Source organism: Pristiophorus japonicus, chromosome 21 (assembly GCF_044704955.1).
Source record: "Pristiophorus japonicus isolate sPriJap1 chromosome 21, sPriJap1.hap1, whole genome shotgun sequence".
NCBI classification, from domain to species: Eukaryota; Metazoa; Chordata; class Chondrichthyes; family Pristiophoridae; genus Pristiophorus; species Pristiophorus japonicus.
In genome coordinates this window covers 27,669,314-27,697,226 of record NC_091997.1, presented here as the reverse complement: position 1 = coordinate 27,697,226, position 27,913 = coordinate 27,669,314, and the positions used below count along the sequence as shown (strand labels likewise).

Sequence of the window (27,913 nt, the reverse complement as noted above, 5' to 3'; positions counted from 1 at the left end):
ATTCGTTTCATAAGTAGCTCAGCGGCGGGACCCCCATGAGCGAGTGCGGTTGGGACCTATAGGCCAGCAGGAGGTGCGATAGGCAGCATTGAAGGGAGGGTCCTTGAATCCTGAGCATGCCTTGTTTAATGATTTGGACCACACGTTCCGCCTGGCCATTGGAGGCCGGCTTGAACGATGCTGTCCTGACATGGTTGATGCCATTGCCTGACATGAACTCCCAGAATTTGTAACTCGTGAAATATGGGCCATTATCGCTAACAAGGATGTCCGGCACGCCGTGGGTTTCAAAGACCGCTGTAGACTCTCCACAGTGGTGGATGTCGTGCACGAATTCAAACTGATGCACTCGATCCATTTCGAGTGCGTATCTACCATAATGAGAAACATTTTTCCCATGAACGGGCCCGTGTAGTCTATGTTAATACGTGACCATGGCCTGGTGGGCCAGGGCCACGGGCTGAGCGGGGCCTCCCTGGGAGCATTACCCAGCTAGGCACACGTTGTGCACCTGCGAACACAGTGTTCCAGTCTGAATCAATTCCCAGCCACCAAACATGTGACCAGGCAATGGCCTTCATCAGCACGATGCGTGGATGCTCGCTGTGGAGTTCCCTGATGAATGCCTCCCTGCCCCTCTGGGGCATGACTACCCGGCTGCCCCATAGTAGGCAGTTGGCTCGGATGGAGAGCTCATCCATCCGCCTGTGAAATGGTCTGACCTCCTCAGGGCATGCTCCGTGTGCGGGTGCCTAACCCCCAGTCAGGACACATTTCTTAATCAGAGATAGGAGGGGATCTCTGTTTGTCCAGATTTTGATCTGGCGGGCTGTGATGGGAGAGCCTGCGCTGTCAAAGGCATCAACAGCCATGACCATCTCAGCGCTTTGCTCCGCTGCCCCCTCAGTGGTGGCCAGTGGAAGCCTGCCGAGCGCGTCAGCGCAATTTTCGGTGCCAGATGGAGTAGTCATAAGCAGCGAGCGTGAGAGCCCATCGCTGTATGCGAGCTGACGCGTTGGCATTGACGGCCTTGCTGTCTGACAACAGGGGTGTTAACGGCTTGTGGTCCGTTTCTAATTCGAACCGCCTGCCAAAGAGGTACTGATGCATTTTTTTTACACCATAGACACATGCGAGTGCCTCCTTCTCAACCATCCCATATCCCCGTTCTGCTTGAGAGCGTGACCTGGAAGCATAAGCCACAGGTTGTAGTTGGCCCTCAGCATTACTCTGCTGCAACACGCACCCAACCCCATAGGACGATGCATCACATGTCAGAACCAATTTCTTACAGGGGTCGTACAGGGTCAATAACTTATTTGAACAAAGTAGGTTCCGCGCCCGATCGAAAGCACCGTTCTTGACAGACTCCCCAAAACCAATCACAACCCTTATGCAGGAACACATGAAGCGACTCCAACAACGTGCTTAAGTTTGGCAGAAAGTTCCCGAAATAGTTCAAGAGTCCCAGAAATGAACGCAACTCCGATGTGTTGCCGGGCCTGGGCGCTCGTCGAATCGCCTCTGTTTTGGATTCGGTGGGCCGAATCCCATCTGCAGCAACCCTCCTGCCCATGAACTCAACATCAGGAGCCAAAAACATACATTTGGACTTCTTGAGTCGCAGGCCTACCCGGTCCAGTCGGCGTAGCACCTTCTCCAGGTTGAGGAGGTGTTCCTCGGTGTCACGACCCGTGATGCGGATGTCGTCCTGAAATACAATTGTTCAAGGGATGGATTTGAGCAGGCTTTCCATGTTTCTTTGAAAAATCACGGCCGCTGATCGAATGCCAAACGGGCACTTGTTGTAAATGAACAGTCCCTTGTGCGTAGTGATGGTAGTCAGTAGTTTAGATTTGTCGGCCAGTTCTTGGGTCATGTAGGCTGAAGTGAGATCCAACTTGGTAAACAGCTTGCCGCCTGCCAGCGTGGCGAAAAGATCCTCTGCTCTCGGGAGTGGGTATTGGTCTTGTAGGGACATCCGATTGATAATGGCCTTGTAGTCGCCACAGATCCTGACAGAACCATCTGCTTTTAGGATGGGAACGATGGAGCTCGCCCAGTCGCTGAATTCAACGGGCGAAATGATGCCCTCTCTCAGCAAATGGTCCAATGCACTCTCAATTTTCTCCCGCATCACATACGGCACCGCTCTGGCTTTGTGGTGCACTGGTCTGGCGTCTGGGATGATGCGTATCACTACTTTGGTACCTTTGAATGTCCCGACGCCAGGTTGCAATAGTCACTCAAATTGTTGTAGGACTTGTGAGCATGAACTTCGCTCCACAGATGACATTGCGTGCACATTCCCCCATTTCCAGTTCATCTCAGCTAACCAGCTCCTCCCCAATAGTGCGGAACTATTGCCTGGGACAATCCAGAGCGGCAGCCGGTCCACTGATCCATTGTGTGTGACCGCCAACATTGCACTGCCTAGTACTGGAATGATTTCTTTGGTACACGTCCGTAGTTGTGTCTCAATGCGTTCTAGTTTGGGTCCACTGGCTTTGCGTGGCCATAGCTTTTCAAATTGTTGGGCGCTCATGAGTGACTGGCTGGCCCCCATGTCCAGCTCCATGCATACAGGGATGCCGTTGAATAAAACCTTCATCATCATTGGTGGCGTTTTGGTATATGAGCTGCGAATGTTTGCCACATGAACCCGCTGAACTTCAGCGTCCATTGATTTGCCCCAAGAGTCATCCTGCCTCACAGAACCCTCTTCTTGTCCATCCGCCTCGTAAATTAGCCTGGTTACAGGCTTCCTGCACATTCGCGCTAAATGGCCACTGAGGTTGCAATTTCTGCAGACAAGTTGTTGAAACCTGCAACTCCTGGCAGAGTGTTTGCCTCCACACCTCCAGCATGAGCTGAGATTCCCATTGCTGTGAACAAAGGAGCTATGACCCGGCATTCCTCGCTGATTGTCCCTTTGACTGCTCTTGAGTGCCCCGTTAGTGGGTGTCAATGGCCCCATCCCGGACCGCATTGTCCACTGTGATGGCGTAAATGTCCGTTCAGCCTACCATTGTCTCTATTGAAAACCTACTCTGGGGTCTATTGCTGCCTGGGGTGTGTCGAACTGCCCGTGCCTGCCTGCGGGGCTCTGAGTCGCATTTATGATTTTGATTCCCTGATCCCCCGCTGCATTGGAGGCAGAATTGCGCGCGTATATTATTTTGGTTTCCTCCTCCCCCGCCATGAAAGTCTGAGCCATCAACACCGCCGCTTCCAAAGTCAAGTCTTGGTCTCAATTAACTTTCAGAAAATCCCCGCATGACCGATGCCCTCAATAAAGAAGTCCCTTAACATCTCCCCACTGCAGGCGTCTGTGAACTTACAGAGGCTGGCCAAACGTCGGAGGTCCGCAACGAAGTCCGGTATGCTCTGTCCTTCACGACGTCGGTGGGTGTAGAATCTGTGTCTAGCGCCTGGAGCGGAAGTCCCACCCCCGATGCAGAATTGCCCTTACTGCCTCCGAAAGGAAGCGGAGCGCTATCTCCGGGAGTACTGGGGCGAAATGGTCATGGCTACGCGAATGCTCCACGTAGCGCTAACACACATCAACGCTCCGCCCCTTGGATGAAAGGATAGGGACTGGTGCGCACTCTGCATGGCCTCTGATGGCCATCAATAAGCCGCCAGGGCAGCGTGTGACCGGGACAAGCAGCCCGGCACCCAAGGAAGGAATGCTGGGCTGCACGACGGCGGCCCGGGTCACGCTGGGGTCACCGTAGTCGGGCCGACATCCGCTCGCGCCAGCCCGCGGGACAATTACCCCCCACGGGCCGCGGTGCTCCACGCCAGTGTCTCCGCAACCTCCCGGGCAATTACCCAGGAGGCAGTAGCGCCCCCCTCCCCCGGGCGAAAACTGTCAGGCAGACCGGAAGTCGTTCACAATGGGGGCGGAAGTGGAGCATTTACCCGGAGGCGCTTAATTGGCTTATAAAAAAAGGGCAATTTCGCTCTCTTTATTTTTCATAGCAGTCGGTAGGATGGATTCAGAATAGAACGTGCTGTCTTTACACTTCCACACTGACCTTCACTCGTCAATTCGAGTTTTCGCCAATGATTGGGCAACATAGGAACATAGGCCATTCAGCCCTTCGAGCCTGTTTCCCCCATTCAATTAGATCATGGCTGATCTGTATCGCAACTCCATTTACCCGCCTTGGTACCGTACCCCTCAGTACCCTTGCCTAACAAAAAACTATCAATCTCCATTTTGAAATTTTCAACTGGACTCTCTCCCCCAGTCTGAACAGCTTTTGGGGGGGCGGGGGGGGGGTGGGGGGGTTAGGCGGAAAGAGTTTGAGATTTCCACTGCCCTTTGTATGAGGAAATGTTTCCTGACGTCACACCTAAATGACCTAGCTTTAATTTTAGGATTGTGCCTCCTTGTTCTGGACTCCACATATGGCAAGAACAACAGCCCGTGATAAATTCTTACTGGTCTGAAGTACATAAATCTTTAGTGTTGTAGATTTACATTCCACGTAATGTAGCGCACTCTAGAATTGCACTGCATGTGTTTTGTATAATATGCCATACCCTGTTGTATGTCAGCCAGGCTTTTCAATATGTAATTCAGTAAGGTTAAGAAGAATTATAAGGTAAACTGCGGTGCATTGTTAGTGAAATAATAACGAGAGGACAAGAATTTAAGATAATCAAAAAACAGAATTAAAGGGGAGGGTAGAATCAGTGTCCCACAAATTCAATTAAGCTGAAAAGCGGGCGCAGGGAGTGTGATCTGCACCCGCCCGTTCCAAGTGGTGCAGGCTGCATGCAAAATTTGTGCTGCCTGCTCATTTATTGGAGCGTTGAGTTCAGCGTTAAACGCGCTGCTGGTTGGCTTAGCCCTCTAGAGGGAGCAAATATCGGGTGCAGTCTACTGGCCAAAAACATTTTGCCTCGGCTCTTTGCACTGCTGCAAGGGGAGGTGCTATGTTGCAGAAGCACCTCATTGTCACTCTGCATGCAGGGAAGATAGATGGCAAGGCGATTCTCAGATGCAGCACTGGAGGCCTTGGTCTTGGGAGTGCACAGGCAGCGTCAGGTCCCCTACCTGCAGGGGGGTGGGGCAGGAGGCCTTCCAGGCAGCACATCAGAAGGCAATGGGAGGAGAGGGGCAGAAGCTGTCAGTGTGTCGCCCCCCAGGACCTGGATCCAGTGTCGCAGAAGTTTAATGACCTCACGTGAGGGGCGAGGTGAGTGAATACATCTTCCAATGCCATATCCCACCAGCTGCCCCATGAGCCTCACACACCGCTCAATGCACCACACTCCCATCACTCACCTACCAACAATCTCCACTCATACCTCACGATCATAGCTCCACCTCACCCTCACACACTTACCATTGCGGTAATCCTCACACCCACATCTCACACCTTGCACACATGCCGGCTATTCAACCATGACAGGCACATCACCCAAACACATTGCTTGACACTCGCTGACACACTTCCCTTTCTCCTGCAGGCCAAGGTGGCACACAACGGGTATGAGTGGCAACAGACAGGCGGAGGAGAAACGCGACTTCAGAACCTCACTGAGCTGGAGGAGACGATGCTGGAGATAATTGGAGGGGCCGTCACTGAGGCCGTGTGGACCAGTGAGGTTGAAAGTGTTGCTAATGATGGTATGCTCAGTCCTAATCCTTCTTCTCACATCCCACTCATCACACAATCTCCTCTCAGTTACAAGCTGCTGATGGCGTATGTGTGCACACAGGGGTACGGTAACATAGTAGTTATGTTACTGGACTAGGGGCTGGAAATTGCCCTCCGTCCCGTTTGGGGAGGATCATTCGAATTGGTCGAATTATCACCACCCAGTGGGATGATTGGAAAAAAAAGGAGGTGGAAAATTCGGCACTTTGTCACCGCCTCCTGTTTCAGGCGGTGTGGGGGCAGGGGGGTTGCATCAGGAGGGCGGCAGTGACGTCGTCAGTGCAATGTAGACGTGTCGCGTCTCGCTGACGCATAGCAACGTTCCTCCCAACCGGCCGACAATGAAAACAAAATGGCGGCCTCAGCGCCCCCATCCTCCGCCCCCCCCTTATGGGCGGCCACACCACCCAGCCACCGGCAGCTTCCCGCCTCGCGAAGCTGTCGTGGGCACTGACAAGCGGTCGGTGGACGATTCCGGGGCAATGTCTCTCCCGGGGCGGTGACCAGGCGGTGCGCACGGCGATGACGTCTTTATCACCGTGCGCGGACGAGCGGCGCAGATGTCGGGGAGGTGGGGCGGTAATGCTTTGCGTCTGCAGAAATTAGGAGGGCAATATCACGATCGTTGTTGAGGCCGCTCAAACTGGGCGGAAAGGCCTTACCGCCCCAAAGAGGCGGTAACGGCCCTTAAAAAAGGGATAATTTCAGCCCCTAGTAATCCAGAGGCCTGGACTAATGATCCAGAGACGCGAGTTCAAAACCCACTACGGCAGCTGGGGGAATTTAAATTCAGTTAATTCAATAAATCTGGAAATAAAAAGCTGGTATCAGTAATGGTGACCATGAAACTACCGGATTGTCGGAAATACTTGCAGTATGTGATGCCGTGACATTTACTTGGCACAGTGACAGCCATGGCTCAGTGGGTAGCACTCTCACCTCTCAGGGTGATAAGGTTGGTAGATCAAGCCCCATTCCTGAGACTTGAGCACAAAATCTAGGCTGCAGTACTGACGGAGTGCTGCACTGTTGGAGGTGCCGTCTTTCAGATGCGATCTTAAACTGAGGCCCCGTCTGCTCCCTCAGGTGGACATAAAAGATCCGATGGCGATATTTTGAAGAGCAGGGCAGTCCTGACCAATATTTATCCCTCAACCAACTTCACTAAAAACAGATTATCTGGTCATTATCACATTGCTGTGTGTGGGAGCTTGCTGTGCGAAAATTGGCTTCCGTGTTACCCACATTACAATAGTGGCTGCACTCCAAAAAAGTACCTCATTGGCTGTAAAGCACTTTGGGACGTCCTGAGGTCAAAAAAGGCGATTTTGAAATGGATGTCTTTCTTTCTTACCAAGCCCAAAACTTTCACAATGCAGGGTTATGATTTATTTTTTGCCTGATGTCTGAGTGACCTTCTGTGCATCTGACTCACTTTTGTGAAGTTCCCCATGCTCCAGTGAACCTGTCCCTCAGAAATGAAACCAGAGTTCCTGCGGTTCACCACTCGGGAGTGGAACGCGTGATAAATAAACTCACAGGAAGCGCTTGAAATGCAAAATGGGCTCCGTGTAACAGTCGGGTTCCACCCCAAGAACCACTCGGAAATCAATAAGTGGTTCTCCATGTGCTCACCAAAGCTGCAACTTCATTCACCGTTCATTACAAAGCAGGATCTGGACAAACTCCGCCCCCCCCGGGCTTACCTTGGGTTAATGGAAACATGGCTGCAGCCCAGTAGCCCAGCTGCGGAGCGATGTACGACCAGGTCAGCTGGTTCCCGTCCTTCTTAATCAGCCCCGTTCCACTTCTGACCCAGGCCCCTGGAAAAGCAGGTTATTGAAAAGTGGTCACTTCCACTGCAAATGTGCAGCCCCAGAAATGTCTCTGCCACCCGCCCCGATCCCTTGTTCAGCCCCGAACCACACACACTTAAGAATCTCATCCCAGAGCTCTGCTGTCGTACTGAGTTGATTTACAGAAGAGCACACTGCATGTTTAGAAAAGATGACTGCATTTGGCGAAAATGCAAAATTTTTCCAAGGTGTTTTTTCTCTCAATGGCTGAACTGCCCGTTTGATGTTCTCGCGACTCTGTTAGGATTTATAAACCTATAAAAGGTCCGCAGTTTTTGCAAGGAAAGCATGGAGATATTGTTTTAGAGGGAGGGAGTCCAAGGAATGCAAAGATTAAATAACGGACTACAACATTCTGAGGACCCATACCTTTCTGTTATAGAAAACACTTGCGTAGAATGACATAGTATTTAATGTGCAGAAATAGGCCATTTGGCGCAACAGGTCTATGCCAGTATTCATGCTCCACATGGCTCCATCGTTGCCTTTCTTAAAGGGTTATGGGGAGCGTGTAGGGAAGTGGAGCTGAGCCCGTGATCAGATCAGCCAAGATCTTATTGAATGGCGGAGCAGGCTCGAGGGGCCAAATGACCGACTCCTGCTCCTATTTCTTAATTCATCTCACCCTATCCGCATATCCTTCTAATCCTTTCTCCCTCATGTGTTTATCTCGCTTCCCCTTAAATGCATCGATAGTATTCGCCTCAACCACTCCTTGTGGCAGCGAGTTCCACATTCTCACCACTCTCTGAGCAAAGAAGTTTCTCCTGAATTCCTTATTGGAATTATTTGTACCTATCTTATATTTATAGCTCGAGTTTTGGACTCCCCCACAAATGGAAACATCGTCTCTACGTCCGCCCTGTTGAAACCCTTCATAACTTTAAAGACTTCGATCAGGTCACTCCTGTCTCCTCTTTCGAGAAAAAAGAGCCTTAGCCTGTTCAATCTCTCCTGATCGTTATAACCTATCAGTTCTGGCATCATCCTTGTAAATCTTTTTTGCACTTTCTCCAGTTCTTCTCTATCCTCTTTGTAATATGGAGGCCAGAACTGTGCACAATACTCTAAGTGTGGTCCAACCAAGGTTCTACATAAGTTTAACTTAACTTCTCTGTTTTTAAATTCTATTCCTCTAGAAATAAATCCCAGTGTGAAGACTGTGGGTAAATATGCTTAACAAATATTCAAGTTATATTTTAATTAAGAGGAAGAGGAGCTGAGATATAAGAACTTAAGAAATAGGAGCAGGAGTAGGCCATATGGCCCCTCGAGCCTGCTCCGCCATTCAATAAGATCATGGCTGATCTTTAACATCAACTCTGCCTTCCTGCCCAATCCCCATGTCCCTCGATTCCCTTCGAGCCCAAAAATCTAGCGATCTCGGTATTAAATATACTCATTGACTGAGCATCCATAGCCCCCTTGGGTAGAGAATTCCAAAGATTCCCAACTCTTAGGACTGAGATTTCTCAATCTCAGTCCTAAGTGGCTGACCCCTTATCCAGAGACGGTGACCCCTGGTTTGAGTCTTTCCAACTAGGGGAGTCTCCCAGCATCAGCCTGTCGAGCCCTCTAAGATTTTATACATTTAAATGACATCATCTCGCACTCTGCTAAACTCCAGAGAATATAGGCCTGTTCTACCCGATCCATATCTGTGTCATAGGGCAGCCCTCTGATCCTGGGAATCAATCTAGTGAAACTTTGTTGCACACCCTCCAAGGCAAGTATATCCTTCCTCAGGTAAAGAGACCAAGGGCCTGAAGTTGCCCCTTTCCATAAGGCCCATGGCCGCCTGAAAGTGACGGCCACAGGGTCAGTGCCCACTGGCCGCCGAGTCTCCGCGGAGTGGCCGCCATTTTATACATCGTCCTTGCTCAGTTTTTGGGCGGTGTCGGGAACCAACCGACTGGCAGCAACCCCTTCCTGAAATTGCCCCACGGGAAATGGCCCTTTTTGAAAATTTCCCCGCGAGAATGACCCTGCCTCTGGTCAGTGCCCCCAAAAGCTTTAGCCGTCGGTGCCCTTCCTATGGCCTGGCAGTGCGGCCGCCCTTAAAGGGGAGGTGGTGCTGCCGGCGACTCCATGTTTTTTTTTGTCAGCCAACTGCCAGGTCGGTCTGACAATTATGGCTGCAGGTTCGGCCGGGCTGCCAACAGGCAGCCTGGCACCCCCCCTCTTGGGTGCCAAGCCGCTGGCTCAGCTGAAACCTTCCCTGGTGGCCTCAGTATTTGCCACTAAAGTGGCTGCAGAGTTCACAGCGGGCCTCCCCCTTAACTGAAGGGGTGGGACGTTGTGATGTGCCAGCCCGATGACGTCATCAACGCGGCACTGATGACTTGTAGCGTCGGCCACTCCGACCTGCCCCCACTTCCGCCCTGCTCCAAAAGAAAGCACGAAGTGCTGAATTTCTCCGGTTTTACTCCCCCATTCATTTGCGGCCGGAACACTTCAAGAGCGGTAGGTGTGATTCTTTTCGGACGATGAACAATTTCGGCCCCCATAACCGTACAGAATATTCCAGGTGTGGTCTCACTGAAGCCCTAGATAATTTCAGCAAGACTTCCTTACTCTTATACTCCCACCCCCTTGCAATAAATGCTTGCTGTACCAGCATGCTAACGTTCTACGATTTATGTACAGGGACACCCAAATCCCTCTGAATACCAACATTTACTAGTCTCTCCCCATTTAAAAAATATTCTGCTTTTCCATTCTTCCTACCAAAGTGGATAACTTCACACTTCCCCACACTATACTCCATCTGCCACTTCCTTGCCCAATCACCTATATCCTTTTAGAGCCTCCTCACAGCTTACTTTCACACCTAGCTTTGTATCATCAGCAAACTTGGATATATTACACTCAGTCCCCTCACCTAAGTAATTGATATAGATTGTAAATAGTGAGACCCAAGCACTGATCCTTGATCAACTATACTGGTTGCACCCTGTCAACCCAAAAATGGCCTGTTTATTTATTTCTACCCTCTGTTTTCTGTCCATTAACCAATCCTCAATCCATGCTAATATTTTACCCCCAATCTCATGAGCCCTAATCTTGCTCAACACATGACTTCTGAAAATCCAAATACACTACATCCATTGGTTCCCCCTTATCTACCGTGCTAGTTATATCCTCAAAAACTCTTTGTCAAATGCAATTTCCTTTCATAAAACCATGTTGACTCTGCCCAATCATATTATGATTTGCTAAGTGCCTTTTAACTATATCCTTACTAATCGATTCTAGCATTTTCCCTATTACTGATGTCAGGCTAACTGGCCTATAAGTTCTCTATTTTCTCTCTCCCTCCTTTCTTGAACAGTGGGATTATATTTGCTACCCTCCAATCCACGGGGACCATTCTAGCATCTAGGGAATTCTGGAAGATCGCAACCAATGCTTCAACTGTCTCTGCAGCCATCTCTTTTAAAACCCTAAGTCGTAGGTCATCAGGTCAGGGGATTTGTCGGCTTTTAGTCCCATTCATTTCTCCAGTATTATTTCTTTATTATATCAATCACTCTCATTAGACCCTTGGTTCCCCACAATTTCCAGTATGTTTTTTGTGTGAAGACAGACACAAAATATTTGCTTACCGTCTCTGCCATGTCCTTTTTCTCCATTATAATTTCTCCGGTCTCTGCCTCTAAGGGGCCCACATATATTTTTGCTAATTTCTTCCTTTTGCTCTATCAATCTGTTTTTATGTCTCTTGCTAGTCTACTGTCATATTCTACTTTTTCTCTCTATCAATTTTTTGGTCATCTGTAGCTGATTTTTAAAACCCTTCCATTCCTCAGTCTTACTACTTTTGTCAGCATTGTAAGCCTTTTTTTGTTGCTGTCACCGATTGAATTTTACAGCTGGGGTGAGGGTTTGAACCTGATGACCCGTAGGAATGTCATCAGGTTCAATTCAATCGCCAGCCTATGTGAAGTTGGGCTAGTGTGGGAAGAGGCATTTCCTGTTCCTCATTAGACCCAGGGGCCCTGATATTGGTGGCCTTATTGCCCACTGCCGCCGACTGCCGCCATGTTTGGCCTCCGGTCTCCCCTCTGTGCCAGTTTCCACTTGGGCTGGAGCGGGCGGGAGGGGAGTAGCACCGGGAACCGCCTACTGACAGCCAAGTATCGTAAGTGACCTCATGCCTGCTGAGCTGCCAGATTGGTGCGGGCGGAGATCGGCGGGAGTCGGCGTCAGCAGGGGTAAGGGCCGCTGCATGGAGGCAGGCCTAACCCCGAAGGTAAGTACGAAGACCTGCAAAAAAAGGTCAGTGAACATATTTACATTAATTTTTTTACAGCGACTTACCTGGATGGGGTCCCCTGAAGGTGTAACGGTGTTTTTTTTGTAATTATTTTTATTTGCAGGTCTTCGCCCCTATGTGGGCCCAACTCCATCCTCGGCAGCACTTGGGCGGCAAGAGCCTTTGCCGCCGAGATTGAGAGCTCCTGCCCGCTGCTGCCCAGATTGGCAGCCCAAGCTGTTATTTTGCCACCGGGTGGTACTGTCACCACTTTTAGTGGAACCTTCCTGGCAGAGTACCGCCCGGTCTCTCGGTGGCCATCGGCGGTTCTTTGGGCGGCACTTGGCCGGGCCTTGGCCTTCATCAATTTCGGAACCAGGGTTCCCCACAATTTCCAGTATGTTTTTTGTGTCTTCTTCTGTGAAGACAGACACAAAATATTTGCTTAACGTCTCTGCCATGTCCTTTTTCCCCCATTATAATTTCCCCTGTCTCTGCCTCTAAGGGACCCACATTTATTTTCGCGAATTTATTCACAGCTAAAGTTTTCCAGTCCTGGCAACATCCTCGTAATTCTCCTCTGCACCCTCTCTAGTGCAATCACATCAGCAAAAGGGCAGCAGTTGGCCTTCTGGGGGCTAGGGTTGTGAGTAGAGAAATGGTGGATGGACACAATCCATTGACATGGTGCATACGAGCACAATGCTGTAAAATTAAATAGGTGACAGCACCAGGAAGTAGACCAACTAGCTGCGTCATTCACACAACACGAGAAGGAAAAGAGAGGTTATGGGAGCAAAATTCTGCAGCCCGTATCGTAACTCGCACCAAGTCCCGCTCACCCGCTGACTAGCATTGGCTCCCGGTCCGGCAACGTCTCAATTTAAAAATTCTCATTCTCGTTTTCAAATTTCTCCATGGCCTCACCCCTCCCTATCTTTGTAACCTCCTACAGCCCACAACCCTCATGAGATGTCTGCACTCCTCCAATTCTGGTCTCTTGCGCATCCCCGGTTTTCATCGCTCCATCATTGGTGGCCGTGCCTCCAGCTGCCTGGGCCCCAAACTCTGGAACTCCCTCCTTAAACCTCTCCGGCTCTCTACCTCTCTCTCCACCTTCAAGCCGATCATTAAAACCTACTTCTTTGGTCACCTGTCCTAATATCTTCTTATGTGGCTCGGTGTCAAATTTTGTTTGATAACGCCTTGGGATGTTTTACTGCATTAAAGGCGCTATACAAATGCAACTTGTTGCAGGGTAGTAAGAGATTAAATGGTGAGATTTGTGGACAGTTTCTATTGCAGGTGGTCAGCCTTCTGGGGGCTAAGGTTGTGAATAGAGAGATGGTGGATGAACACGTGAAGGGCGCAGGAGAGATGAGGAGGGTTGTAAATCTGTGGAATTCGCTGTCTCAGAGAGCTGTGGGAGCTGGGCCATTGAATAAATTTAAGACAGAGATAGACAGTTTCTTAAACGATAAGAGGATAAGGGGTTATGGGGAGCGGGCAGGGAAGTGGACCTGAGTCCATGATTGGATCAGCCATGATTGTATTAAATGGCGGAGCAGATGCGAGCGGCAGTATGGCCTATTCCTGCTCCTATCTCTTATGTAGAAGCTTGTAACTGTCCAGTCAGAGATACATGAAGGTGGATTGTGGCATCATCCCCAGCTACTGTAATGATGGGCCTGATTTTCAAAATGGACGCTTGGGCTGTGGAGCTTTGCCTGTCAGAGCACGTGCTGGGAAATACCCCTCTCCCCCCATTACAGGAAGAATGTGATTGCACTGGAGAGGGTGCAGAGGAGATTTACCAGGATGTTGCCAGGACTGGAGAACTTTAGCTATGAGGAAAGATTGGATAGGCTGGGGTTGTTGTTTTCCTTGGAACAGAGGAGGCTGAGGGGAGATTTAATTGAGGGGTATAAAATTATGAGTGGATAGAAAGGACCTATTTCCCTTAGCAGAGGGGTCAACAACCAGGAGGCATAGATTTAAAATAATTGGTAGAAGGATTGGAGGGGAGATGAGGGAAAACATTTTCACCCAGAGGGTTGTGGGAGTCTGGAACTCACTGCCTGCAAGGGTGTTAGAGGCAGAAACCCAAATCGCATTTAAAAAGGGTACTTGTATGTGCATTAAAGAGCCGTAACCTACAGGGCTACGGACCTAGTGCTGGAAGGTGGGATTAGGCTGGGTAGCTCTTTTTCGACTGGCACGGACACGATGGGCCGAATGGCCTCCTTCTGGACTCTGGGGAGGTACCAGCAAATTGGAAAGCAGCTAATGTAATGCCTCTGTTTAAAAAAGGGGGCAGACAAAAGGCAGGTAACTAAAGGCCAGTTAGTTTAATATCTGTAATGGGGAAAATGCTTGAAGCTATCATTAAGGAAGAAATAGCGGGACATTTAGATAGGAATAGTGAAATTAAGCAGACGCAACATGGATTCATGAAGGGGAACTCATGTTTAACTAATTTACTGGAATTCTTTGAGGATATAACGAGCATGGTGGATAGAGGTGTACCGATGGATGTGGTGTATTTAGATTTCCAAAAGGCACACAAAAGGTTACTGCAGAAGATAAAGGTACGCGGAGTCAGAGGAAATGTATTAGCATGGATCGAGAATTGGCTAGCTAGCAGAAAGCAGAGAGTCGGGATAAATGGGTCCTTTTCGGGTTGGAAATCGGTGGTTAGTGGTGTGCCACAGGGATCAGTGCTGGGACCACAACTGTTTACAATATACATAGATGACCTGGAAGAGGGGGCAGAGTGTAGTGTAACAAAATTTGCAGATGACACAAAGATTAGTGGGAAAGCGGGTTGTGTAGAGGACACAGAGAGGCTGCAAAGAGATTTAGATAGGTTAAGCGAATGGGCTAAGGTTTGGCAGATGGAATACAATGTCGGAAAATGTGAGGTCATCCACCTTGGGAAAAAAAACAATAAAAGGGAATATTATTTGAATGGGGAGAAATTACAACATGCTGCGGTGCAGAGGGACCTGGGGGTCCTTGTGCATGAATCCCAAAAAGTTAGTTTGCAGGTGCAGCAGGTAATCAGGAAGGCGAATGGAATGTTGTCCTTCATTGCGAGAGGGATGGAGTACAAAAGCAGGGAGGTCCTGCTGCAACTGTATAGGGTATTGATGAGGCTGCACTTGGAGTACTGCGTGCAGTTTTGGTCACCTTTCTTGAGGAAGGATATACTGGCTTTGGAGGGGGTACAGAGACGATTCACTAGGCTGATTCCGGAGATGAAGGGGTTACCTTATGATGATAGATTGAGTAGACTGGGTCTTTACACGTTGGAGTTCAGAAGGATGAGGGGTGATCTTATAGAAACATTTAAAATAATGAAAAGGATAGACAAGATAGAGGCAGAGAGGTTGTTTCCACTGGTCGGGGAGACTAGAACTAGGGGGCACAGCCTCAAAATACAGGGGAGCCAATTTAAAACCGAGTTGAGAAGGAATATCTTCTCCCAGAGAGTTGTGAATCTGTCGAATTCTCTGCCCAAGGAAGCAGTTGAGGCTAGCTCATTGAATGTATTCAAATTACAGATAGATAGATTTTTAACCAATAAGGGAATTAAGGGTTATGGGGAGCGGGCGGGTAAGTGGAGCTGAGTCCACGGCCAGATCAGCCATGATCTTGTTGAATGGCGGAGCAGGCTCGAGGGGCTAGATGGCCTACTCCTGTTCCTAATTCTTATGTTCTTATGTATATGTAATTTTCTATGATTCATAATATTGTGGGGAGCACATCCGCCATTTGCGTTCCCAGCGGGAGTGGCTCTGGGCACATTTGGACAGTCGGCCCCAGTATCGAAGGGAATGGAACGAACTGATCGAATGTCTGGCTTGAGCTAACAAGCAGACAGAGGGCAGGGAAAAGGAAGAGAACGGTCCCTTAGAGTGAGACAGTAGGTGCAGACTCCCGAACACGGACAAGAGTGCCAAAAACATATCACAAGCCGTTTAAACACGTGTGCCGACAATAACAGGCACGTACCAAGAAAATAAACGAGCTACATTTTGCAAAAGAGGAAGAATCCTTTCAGATGACGTTTTCTGGTTTTTGTTCTGCTGCACTGAATTGAATGCTGAACAATCAGAGCCACTGCCTTATTATGGCGACTAAAGAAATTACATTTTGTTTTTTATTACAAGATTCTGGGAGTTCTGCCAGTGTTTTGGGGATCGCAATCCGTGATTTATTTTCAGCGGCCTTGCTAATAAATCGCTATTTCTGTTAAAAGACATCGAATTGATGTAAACATATTCGACAAATCTCTTTTTATGGCGGGTGGTGGCAGGGGGGAACAGAGTCAGAAAATACCATGCGTGGTCATGTAAAACGGGTGTCAAGCAAGTCGGGAGAGAGGTAAAGCGGTCTGCCGACTCACTGTCACCAGCGCACAAAGTCAAGATCTAAAAATAAAAAATAAGACTTGCATTTATATAGCGCCTTTCACAATCACCGGACGTCTCACAGTGCTTTGCAACCAATGAAGTACTTTTGGAGTGGAGTCACTGTTGTAATGTGGGAAACATGGCAGCCAATTTGCGCACAGCAAGCTCCCACAAACAGCAACGTGACAGTGACAAGATAATTTTTTTTTTGTTACGTTGATTGAGGGATAAATATTGGCCCCAGGACACCGGGGATAACAGATACACTTTCCAGCCACTCAAGCGTAATTGGGAGGGGAGGGGGAATCCTGGTTGCTTTTCAATTCTTCTCTTCCTTAGCCTAGGGGTGCTGAGCCAGTGTCTTTGTTTGATTGCTACCCCAACTGGGATCAGCTTCCTGTAACAGAATGAAGATCAAGTCGGCGACCTTCTGATCTTTAATGCTTTGCACTGCACTAAACAAATATCTTTTCGCTCAAGGCCATCAGGCGGAGGAGACAATCAATATGAACCGCTTTAGCATTGTGGTTATGTTACTGGTCTAGTAATCCAGAAGCCTGGACTAATAATCCAAAGATCCCACCACGGATAATGGGGGATTTTAAATTTAATTAATTAAACAAATTTGGAATTAAAAAGTTAGTACCAGTCATGGTGACCATGAAACTACCGGATTGTCGTAAAAACCCATCTGGTTCACTAATGTCCTTCAGGGAAGGAGATCTGCCGTCCTTACCCAGTCTGGGCCTATATGTGACTCCAGACCTAAAGCAATGTGGTCAACTCTTAACTGCCCTCTGAGATGGCCAATTGCAAGACACTCGGTTGTACCAAACCGCTACGACAAAGTCAGCACTGTGGCAGCACCTTCACCACACGGACTGCAGCGGTTCAAGAAGGCGGCTCACCACCACCTGCTCCAGGGGCAATTAGGGATGGGCAATAAATGCCGGCCTTGCCAGCGACGCCCACATCTCGGGAACAAATAAAAAAAATATCTTCAGAAGTTCTCCCAGCACAATTAGTGCACAAGGACTTGTACACCAGGAAACTCTTTGCGGTATCTTACTGCGAGTTGCTGCCAAATGAATAATGCGATGGGGCAAACACAAGTCGATCCTTCATATTCAGCCTGCAGGAACTGACTGCACTTTCTGACAATCTTACAACAAACTGATAAAGTGAGGACTCTCTTTACAGCAAAAAAAGGTTTCTGTAGATTGGGATTGAGGAAAGAATGAACAGCTGCTGGGAAGACAACCTGGGCAAATTAGCAAATCAGTTATTCACCTGAGTCGCACTAATTCTAACACTTACAAATTCTACTGGCACCAGTCCATCTATCAGTGATACACTCACTTCACATCCAATCACCCAAAGGCTCAGGGAGAGTTCACTAATTAAATCCCATTTATTTATATTTTCTAACACAATTTGATCTCTGAATTCATCTCTCTTTTTGATAGGTTCATTTCTATTACTGTGCAAGTGTCTGTTCCGATCTAAATGTCTCCGAGTGCAAAATTCAGTGCCGCCCCGATTGGGATGTCGAGCGCAATGTCCCGCGCTCCACTTCCTCCTGGGGGCGGAACTGGGGCGCTAACCACAGGAATTTTCTAGCGCCACTGCGGGAGCACAGGGCCTTTGGTTAAAGGGGAGGGCATGCTGCCGACACTACATGGGGGAGAAGGGGCCACCACTACATCACTGGTGCTGTGACCGCAGCCCAGCACAGAAGCGGCGTGCCGATTGCAACATCGCAGTGCGGACCCCGCGATTTCAAGAGGGCAAAGCCGCGACTGGTCAGTCGGCCATTTTGAAAAATCTCGGTGCCACACCTCCCCAACAATTTCCACCCCGTGAACGGACTGGAGCCCAGGTATTGCCCGCGCCTCACGGGACGCTACAGAATTTACGCTCCGGGGCGAAAACGGGTCGCTGCGCAAGGTGATGATGCTGTCACTAGTGGCGTAGCACCCCGGGGCACGACCGCCAGGAGCAAGGCGATACCAGCTCGTGCCTCCGCTAACTCCCGCTGAATTCCGCAGCAGTTGGTGTCGGCTCCGTGCCCCGGGCGAGAATTCCTTTGCGTCCAAAGGCGCTAACGACGCAAATTTCTCCCCCCTCTCTCTCGTACTCTGTCTTGGTTTCCTTAATATTGCTAGTATTTATTCACAGCTACTCACAATTACTCGCCGACACCACAAGTGCACAATACGAAAACTACCAACTCCCCATCAGACACAGCAACACCAGAACGATAACACTGGACCCATCTACACAAACATACAGATTGAACCTCCCTTATCCGGAACACTCAGGACCTGGCCTGTTCGGGTTAAGGGATTTTTCTGGACGAGGGGTGGTCACGTTAAATTGGATGGTACAGGCACTGAGCAAGGGGATATCGGGGCTGGCTGGCTTGGGGCTGGGAGTGCAGCTGAGAGATCATTGCGGGGGTGGGGGGAAGGGGGGGGCGGTGGATCACGGGGTCAGGCCAGCGATTGCGGGAGTCGGCAGCGAGGAAGGACTTCAACTTGTTCATGTCGGGGTTCTGCGCATGCGCCACCCGGTGGCCGGGAATGGATCTGGACGAGGGGTGGTTCCAGATAAGGGAGTTCTGGATAAGGGAGGTTCAACCTGTATAATGTGTGCCAGATATACTAATCTATGGGAATTAATATAAGAGACACTTACGATCATCGAATTATACCGCACAGAAGGAGGCCATGATCTTATTGAATGGCAGAGCAGGCTCGAGGGGCCACATGGCCTACTCCTGCTCCTAATTCTTATGTTCTTATGTTCTTAGGCCATTTAGCCCATCGTGCATGTGCCGGCTCTTGTAAAGAACTATTCAATTACTCACAGTCCGCTGCTCTTTCCTCACAACCCGGCAAATATTTCCTCTTCCAGTATTTACTTATAAACTTATTAGTGGGACATTCTCCAGAAACCTTCGAAAAGGCATGTGAATGATAAATCCACTCGATGCCTGTTGTGATAAAATATTCCAAGGCTTTACAAGGAGGTCGGCAGACACTTAGTTCGAAGTGGAAAAGTTAGGGGGATGTGAGTCAATAAAGGCGGCGCCTCTCACTTGTACAAAAGGCGCATCTGTTCACACTGCTCGTGAACCTGTGAATCATTTACCGTTGATGCATGCTCCGTACATCGTCTCCACTCTGAAGGATTCACTCTTTTCTGTGTCCTAACTCATGTCTTGGCACAAAATCTCGTGTTTTTCTGATCTGACAGTTGTACGCCATCAACCCGCCCACTCACAGTCTTGCAAGCCGGTCATTAAAACAAGCTTCCTCTAATAATAACCAGTGGGCACACATGAAAAGTTCAAGTTCCCATACATCTCTCCCCAGTTCTGAAGACAGTGCAGTCCTGCATGTCTTTAAGAACACAGAAACGACAGCCCATACCATGCATTCATCTCCCTGACACCCCGGGACATATACTTGAAGACATAAATCTAGGCTGACACTCCCAGTTCAGTACTGAGGGAGCGCTGCCCTGTCAGAGGAGCCGTCTTTCGGATGAGCCGTTAAACCGAGGCCCCTTCTGCTCGCTCAGGTGGATGTAAAAGATCCCATGGTGCTATTTCGAAGAAGAGCAGGGGCGTATCCCCGGTGCCCTGGCCAATATTTATCCCTCAATCAACATAACAAAAAAAACAGATTATCTGGGTCATTATCATGTTGCTGTGTGTGGGAGCTTGCTGTGCACAAATTGGCTGCCGCATTTCCCACATTACAACAGTGACTACCCTCCAAAAGTACTTAATTGGCTGTAAAGCGCTTTGAGACGTCTGGTGGTTGTGACAGGTGCTATATAAATGCAAGTCTTTCTTTTTATTAACTGCTAAGAAGCAAAGTTATAGCAAGGCTCTCGCGCAGCAATCGTGCCTGCCCTGTTGCTTGGTATGCACCTATCAGAAGTAAGTGTGATCACAGAGTCTAAACACACTCTATGTGATTGGGGTCTGCCAATCCCATCATGCCGGCGCATGCCCTGGGGGAAAAATTCCGTTGCGCCCCATTTGTGGGGGGGGGTTGGTGGAGGGCGGTAACATTTTGTGCCAGGCATGGAAGCAAGTTAACGCGCTCCACTTCCTTTCTGAGGCGCGAGCGGGGCGGACGGGTGGGGAGCGGGGCACAGCGCTCTGCACTGAGCCGTGCTGTGCTCCCGCGAACCAGGGGCTCTTCCCTGAATTAAAGGGAAAGGGTCAAGCTGCAAACTCCGCACTATAAAAATGCTCCTACATGGAGCAGGGTTGCCGTAACAACAGCCCGACACTCGAGCAGAGCGCCGGGCTGAATGATCGCGGCACGGATCCCGCGTTCAAAATCCGTATTTTTTTTTGCAATGGCCCACGCCTCCCCTTTAACCCGCGCCCTGCGAGCGGCTGGCCGCCAGGTACGCGCCCCCTGAAACTGTCGCCGTCATCGCCCGGCGCAAATTCAGGGGGGCGTACCCAATTTCGGGGTCTGGGGCGCTGCGCGCGGTGATGATGTCATCGACTGCGCAGCGCAGCGGGCAGCTATGGCTTACCGCTGCCGCTAAACTCCCGCCAAACTTAGCGGTGGTGCGTCCGGGCGAAAAGTCGTTTGCGCGTGAGGTGAAAATGACCCGAATTCTCAGGCCCATTTGTTTTATCGGGCTCTGGCTGCATTACGTAGATAAGGAAGCAAAGGTTTCATAAATATTTAACATAAAAGTATTCTGGCAAAGTTTCTAATGCTGTCTTTGTTTGACAAGATAATTAAGAAGAAGGAGGTTTGTTTGAATCCAACTTAAAGCTGTGAACACTTGCGTGGTCCTCGAAGTAGGTTTTACTGGGCCGGTAAACGAGCAATTCTGATTGTATCGCCTGGTTCATCACCTCGAGGGGTGTGGGTGCTGCCGACTTTAATGTTTCTCCACGCTTTACAAATGTAAAATGTATTCTGCCAGCTTCACTGGGCAGGATCTCGTGGACAGGACACACTCAAATGTCCGATGTGCCCAGTCCATGGGTGAGACTCCCATTGGCAACGCAGTCTCATAAGACTACCCCTCCCCCATAATAGGAACAGGAGTTGGCTATTCAGCCCCTCGAGCCTGTTGCACCATTCCATGCCTGATCTGTACAGTGTCAGCGCAACGTGAAGGAGAGAGCAGGTCTGATGCACAGTAAAGCTCCTGATAGTTTTGCTTGCTTTGGCACTCCTGCAACAAGGTCACCGTACCACACTCCATTCTTGCATTACCACATGACAAGTGACTACACTTCAAAAGTATTTCATTGGCTGTAAAGCACTTTGGAATGCCCTGCGCTCAGGTAAGGTGCTATATAAATGCAAAGGAAGACTTCCTTTTTGAACTGATTTATTAAGTGCACATTGGCCATCATATGTTCATCAGAATGACAGAACCACGCATCAGCCTCCGGAGCCCTATACTGAGGAACTTTAGGCCGAGTTCCACTTCAGTGGGAGCATCTCCCCTGTTATGTCTCGAACAAAGCAATGTGACTGAGTACTGTAGACTTGAGCAAGTGTGACCTTATTCTCTCTATTCTGACTCAATAGTGCCCTCACAGCATGGGTGGCCTGCTTATATACAGTGCTCCCAAGGGATGCTGGGATCCCTTGGGACTCCAACAGATGTGCCCTCTGGTGGCGGTAGAAATGCTGGTTATAAGGTGTTGCATACATAATATCCTCCTTCTCACCCTATTCTACAAAATGCAAACATCAAGAAATCTTGGGGCTGGGTTTTCGGTTCTGCTGATTTCGGGGCGGTAATGGCGACGGGGCGGTAAAGTTTGCGCCCGGGAACAGTTTGCGCCTCAGTCAGCAAAATTCATCATCTGGGCCCTGAGTGTGGGGCGGGGCGCTAAGGGAGGCGTTGCACACCTCTCTCAGGGCGCTAGGCCGGCTGAGCAAGGGAAAATCCCGAGCTAAAGAGCCGGCCTGGGAGTGCTCTGGGGGAGAAAAAGAACACACCAAAAACATTCCCAATAAATAGCTCACGCCACCACAACATAAATCACAAAAAACCCAATCACACTTACCTGAGGTCAACATTACTTGCCTCACTGCGGCCGCTACAGCTCGGACCGCCCGCTTTCACAGGCGATCCCAGCAGGGGGCGCTCTATGGAGTGTTAAGATTCGGGCGGCAGCCAAAAATCGAGCCGGTGTCGCAACCGGGGAATGTTGAACACCGGCTCGCCTCTCCCGGGTGGTGATGCTCCGCGCCCCGCTGAAACCAGCCTCGAAAACCCGCGGCGGGACACTGGGAGCTGGCCGCCCGCCTGAAAGTGTTTACCTGCCACCATTGCCGCCCTTCCAGGGCACTAACAGGGGCAAAAGACGGAAAATCCAGCCCTTGGGGTTTATTTTAAATATCTAAACATGAACTAAGTCAACAACTAGGGGGCCCCCCCCCCGAGATTCCTGGGCCCTATGCCCCCAGAAGAAGTGGCACTTCCAGCCTCAAGTTTGGTGTAACCTTGACCCCCATCCCATGTCCTGGTATCATGCTCATTTACCGAGAGGGATAACGCTGGCACTATTGCTGGTGATACTGGGGTATCTGTCCGAGCAGAGGAGAGGGTGGGGGAGCGGGAGGGAAGGGCGAGGGATTTAACAGCTGCAACTTACTGCGGTGATATACGTCCATTCTGATTGAAGAAAGCAAAGAAAGTTTGAAGTGATTCTGCAAATGCCTCTTTCCCAGCAGGGGCCGATCACTCTGCCATCGTCCACCGTTAGGTACAGGCCCCACAGGATCTGATGCAAGCATACACAGAAATGGGGGAGAGTCCCACCTCTTCCAGTGATGTCTGCATGTGGTGGTGGTGGGGGAGGATAGAGATAAATGCAAGATGTGTGCCCCCCCCCCCCCACTCCCACTTCCGGAGTATTGCTATGTGAACAAAGGGGTGAAAAAAGAGAGACTCGGCTGAACTGGACTTCCTGCCCACATGCCCCAATTGTACCCCCGCTATGTGCCCCTCCCTGCAGCCCCAGAAGTTTTAGAGCTTGAGTCTTTCCTTTCAGTATTCTCCAATTGCTTCCAATTCTTATCCATTCATTTCCTAAAGATTCAGCCGAACACAGCTTAGAAGAATGAGAGGTAATCTCATTGAAACATACAAAAATTCTTACAGGGCTTGACAGGGTAGATGCAGGGAGGATGTTTCCCCTGGCTGTGGAGTCTAGAACCAGGGGTCACAGTCTCAGAATAAGGAGTTGGCCATTTAGGACTGAGATGAGGAGAAACTTCTTCATTCAGAGGGTGGTGAATCTTTGGAATTTTCTACGCCAGAGGGCTGTGGAGATTCAGTTATTGAGTATATTCAAGACAGAGATCGATAGATTTTTGGATATTAAGGGAATCAAGGGATCTGGGATAGCGCAGGAAAGTGGAGTTGAGGTAGAAGATCAGCCATGATCTTATTGAATGGCGGAGCAGGCTCGAGGGGCCGAATGGCCTACTCCTGCTCCTAATTCTTATGTTATGTTCTTATGTTCTAACATGGTTCCATGGATACGGGCCACCCTCACGCACCTCACTCAAGTTGCCGCATGTAATGTGTGTTCAAGGTGACCTCTTTGACCAAGCTGTGACCATATACAGTAGACACCTCAAATCACTGGAGAAATACCACCAACAATATCTCTGTAAGATCCTGTAAATCCCCTGGGAGGACAGACGCACCTTTAGTGTTCTCGATCAGGCCAACATCCCCAGCATCGAAGCACTGATCACACTCGATCAGCTCCGTTGGGCGGGCCACATTGTTCGCAAGACTCCCAAAGCAAGCGCTCTACTCGGAACTCCTACACGGTAAGCGAGCCCCAGGTGGGCAGAGGAAACATTTCAAGGACAACCTCAAAGCCTCCTTGATAAAATGCAACATCCCCACCGACACCTGGGAATCCCTGGCCAAAGACCGCCCTAAATAGAGGAAGACCATCCGGGAGGGCGCTGAGCACCTCGAGTCTCGTCACCGAGAGCATGCAGAAAACAAGCGCAGGCAGCGGAAGGAGCGTGCGGCAAAACAGATTCCCCACCCACGCTTTCCTTCAACCACTGTCTGTCCCACCTGTGACAGAGACTGTAATTCCCGTATTGGACTGTTCAGTCACCTGAGAACTCACTTTTAGAGTGGAAGCAAGTCTTCCTCGATTTCGAGCGACTGCCTATGATGTTGATGTTGTGTCACCTAAAGTCGCATCCTTTGGCTTGGTGTCGTATTTTGTCTGGCTACATTCCTGGGACGCGCCTACATCAAAGATGCTATAGAAATGCAAGCTTAGATAGTGGCCGAATCTATTAACGACGTACATTAACGTGCAGCCTCTCTTTAACCCAACCACGTGCGATCCATAGAACAGCATCTCCACTAACGATAAACAAGAGGTCGCTATATATTTGTTCGAGCTAATTGGGATCAAGTGGCCATCCTTTAGATATTGGCCTCAGGTCACACGTGAATCTTTGCTCCAGGAAAGGTGCAGGGCATTATACTGGACAGTGGAAGCATTTGGCTATCAGCTTTAATTGAATGTTCCAATCAGTATTAAACTAGAGGCCAGTGTCAAGTCACAACTCCGGCGTTGATCTCCCGAGCACGGAGTGCAGCGTTCCAGTTTCCAGCCTGTAATTGTCAGCTCCTGCACAGTGGTACAGATTTTTAATTAAAGTGCCACTTAGAAGATCTATGAATTCTGGTGGCCGACACTTAAGCTGCAGAAGGGCCCAATGGTGCGGGTGAAAGAGAGTTCAACACGAATCCATTATACGACTGTGAACAGAGATAATATAAAATAGGGGATGTCCTTGGAGATCAGCTGTAATTACCTAGTGGTACTGTGTGTCATGGTAGATTCTGCCACCTTCTCCATAGATGGAAGATTACAGCATCCCCATCATGCAACCGTGCAGCTCTTAATAAGAACATAAGAAATAGGAGCAGGAGTAGGCCATACGGCCCCTCTAGCCTGCCCCGCCATTTAATACGATCATGGCTGATCCGATCATGGACTCAGGTCCACTTCCCCGCCCGCTCCCCATAACCCCTTATCGGTTAAGAAACTGTCTCTCTCTGTCTTAAATTTATTCAATGTCCCAGCTTCCACAGCTCTCTGAGGCAGCGAATTCCAGACTTATAACCCTTTGAGAGAAGAAATTCCTCCTCATCTCAGTTTTAAATGGGCGGCTCCTTATTCTAAGATTATGCCCCCTAGTTCTAGTCTCTCCTATCAGTGGAAACATCCTCTCTGCATCCACCCTGTCAAGCACCCTCATAATCAGATATGTTTCGATAAGGTCACCTCTCATTCTTCTCAATTCCAATGAGTAGAGGCCCAACCTACTCAACCTTTCCTCATAAGTCAATCCCCTCATCTCCGGAATCAACTTAGTGAACCTTCTCTGAACTGCCTCCAAAGCAAGTATATCCTTTTGTAAATATGGAAACCAAAACAGTACGCAGTATTCCAGGTGTGGCCTCACCAACTTCCCATATAACTATAGCAAGACTTCCATGCTTTTATACTCCATCCCCTTTGCAATAAAGGCCAAGATTCCATTCAGTACTGTCATCAGGGACTTGAGCACATAAATCTAGACTGACACTTCAGTGCAGTGCTGAGGGAGTGCTGCACTGTCGGAGGTGCCTTCTTCCGGATGAGACGTTAAACCGAGGCCCCGCCTGCTCTCTCAGGTGGACGTAAAATATCCTGTGGCACTATTTCGAAGAAGAGCAGGGGAGTTATCCCCAGTGTCCTGGCCAATATTTAACCCTCAATCAACATAACAAAACAACAGATTATCTGGTCATTCTCACATTGCTGTTTGTGGGAGCTTGCTGTGCGCATATTGGCTGCCGCGTTTCCCACATTACAACAGTGACTGCACTCCAAAAGTACTTCATTGGCTGTAAAGTGTTTTGAGGGGTCCGATGGTTGTGAAAGGCACTACATAAATGCAAGTCTTTTTTTTTCTTTCTTTTGGAGGCCGAATCACAAGACCACGGTTGACTGAAAAAATATGGTAATAATTGAGAATGAGAAATTGGCGATTTGGTTTCAAAACACTTGACCCACGGTCAGAGAACCTGAAGGCCAAGGCCCAGACTCGAACGGGCAAACTCAATATTCCTCTGTTGGGATGTTGGTCATGGCCAAATCATTGGAGTCGAGATGTTCACCGGCGAGATTGCCTCAACCATCCTGTCTGAAGGGGAAGATACCAAGAGAAATGAGGATGAATGCAATGATATGGGTGGGAGGGGGGTTACGTTCTAAAAAATCCCTCTTCTTTCAGCCAGACAAAAGGGCGTTATCTTTTGAGAGTTCAAATGCACTTCATGACAGCCAACCAATGCATTAGTGGCCCAGAGTAATCCTCCCTCATTTAATTGTATTACATTAAGCCTCAGCCCATAAGTATTGAAAGTAGCTGGCTTTTCCAGTCTTAAAACAGCTTAGGGTTTCTAGCCCTGCTTGACAGCAATTGTGTTCACCGTCTCACAAACTCACAGTCGCCACTGGCTACTGTGTTTGTCAAACAGCACAATAATGAGCCAGCAGTCACACATGGACTGTTTGGCTATAAAACTGTTCAAGGTGCCCCCCAGGGTGTGTGTGCGTCTGTGCGTGCGATTCCTCTTTTGGGGCCCCCAAAGACTTGACTTAATTGCCATCATAAATCAAACATGCTCACCATTCCCTTTGAACCTTCACCATTCCTCTGCCGCAAGTTCAATCAGATACAGTGTTGACAGTGTTAAGGAACACTGCAATATTTTATCAGAATCCTCAACCTAGTTGATTGGCTTAATTATTAATTAGGAACGCAGCTCCAGATGAATTCGCACTGCCAATTTAAATTAAACCAAACTGATTTCAATCTGCTTAGTTTTTCAGATACTAAATTGTGATGTGTTTTAGATGGACTCAACTTTCCACAAGGGAACGTTGGTCAAAGAGAAGGAAAAAATGGACACATTTTTTTTAAACAACAAAATGTAACCAGACATCTAGCTAACCAACATGAAAGCAAAATATTGCAGATTTTGGTTATCTAGTTTACCAATTCCAGTATCTACAGTAGCTAATATCCATCATCATAGGCAGTTCCTCGAAATCGAGGAAGACCTAACTCATTTTTAGAGTGGAAGCCTCAGGTGACTGTATAGTCCAATATGGGAATTACAGTCTGTCGCAGGTGGGACAGACAGTGGTTGGAGGAAAGGGTGAGTGGAGAGTCTGGTTTGCTGCACGCTTCTTCCGCTGCCTGCGCTTGCTTTCTGCATGCTCTCAGCGATGAGACTCGAGGTGCTCAGCGCCCTCCCGGAAAAATATCCACATGATGCACTACAACAATACACCGGCAACTCTTCAATAGCGTCTCTGAGCCCCATTACCCCCACCATTGCGGACAAGAACTACCAATGTCATGGGGATGACATCACCTCCAAGTCCCCCTCCAAGGCACACATGACCTTGACTTGACCATATATGCCATTCCTGCATTGTCGCTGGGTCAGAATCCTGGGATTCCGTACCTAATAATGGGAGCGCCATCAACACAACGGACCAAAAATCGCGATCTCTACCTGCGCGTGCGGTGTGCGCATGCACCGTAGAGGCCCCGCAAGTGCTGCTTCTTACCGCACAATGCGCATGCGCTGAAATCCGGCACT

The 27,913-nt window shown here is 49.1% G+C and overlaps 1 protein-coding gene across 1 annotated transcript in view; it reads right to left on the bottom strand.

Annotated features, from left to right (window-relative positions):
* Nucleotides 1-27,913, bottom strand: part of fam171a2a (family with sequence similarity 171 member A2a) — a 353,443-nt gene that overhangs the window by 19,426 nt on the left and 306,104 nt on the right. The window contains exon 6 of the mRNA XM_070864504.1: nt 7,382-7,498. Coding sequence (XP_070720605.1) covers nt 7,382-7,498 — 117 coding nt within the window. The remainder of the gene's footprint in view (nt 1-7,381; nt 7,499-27,913) is intronic.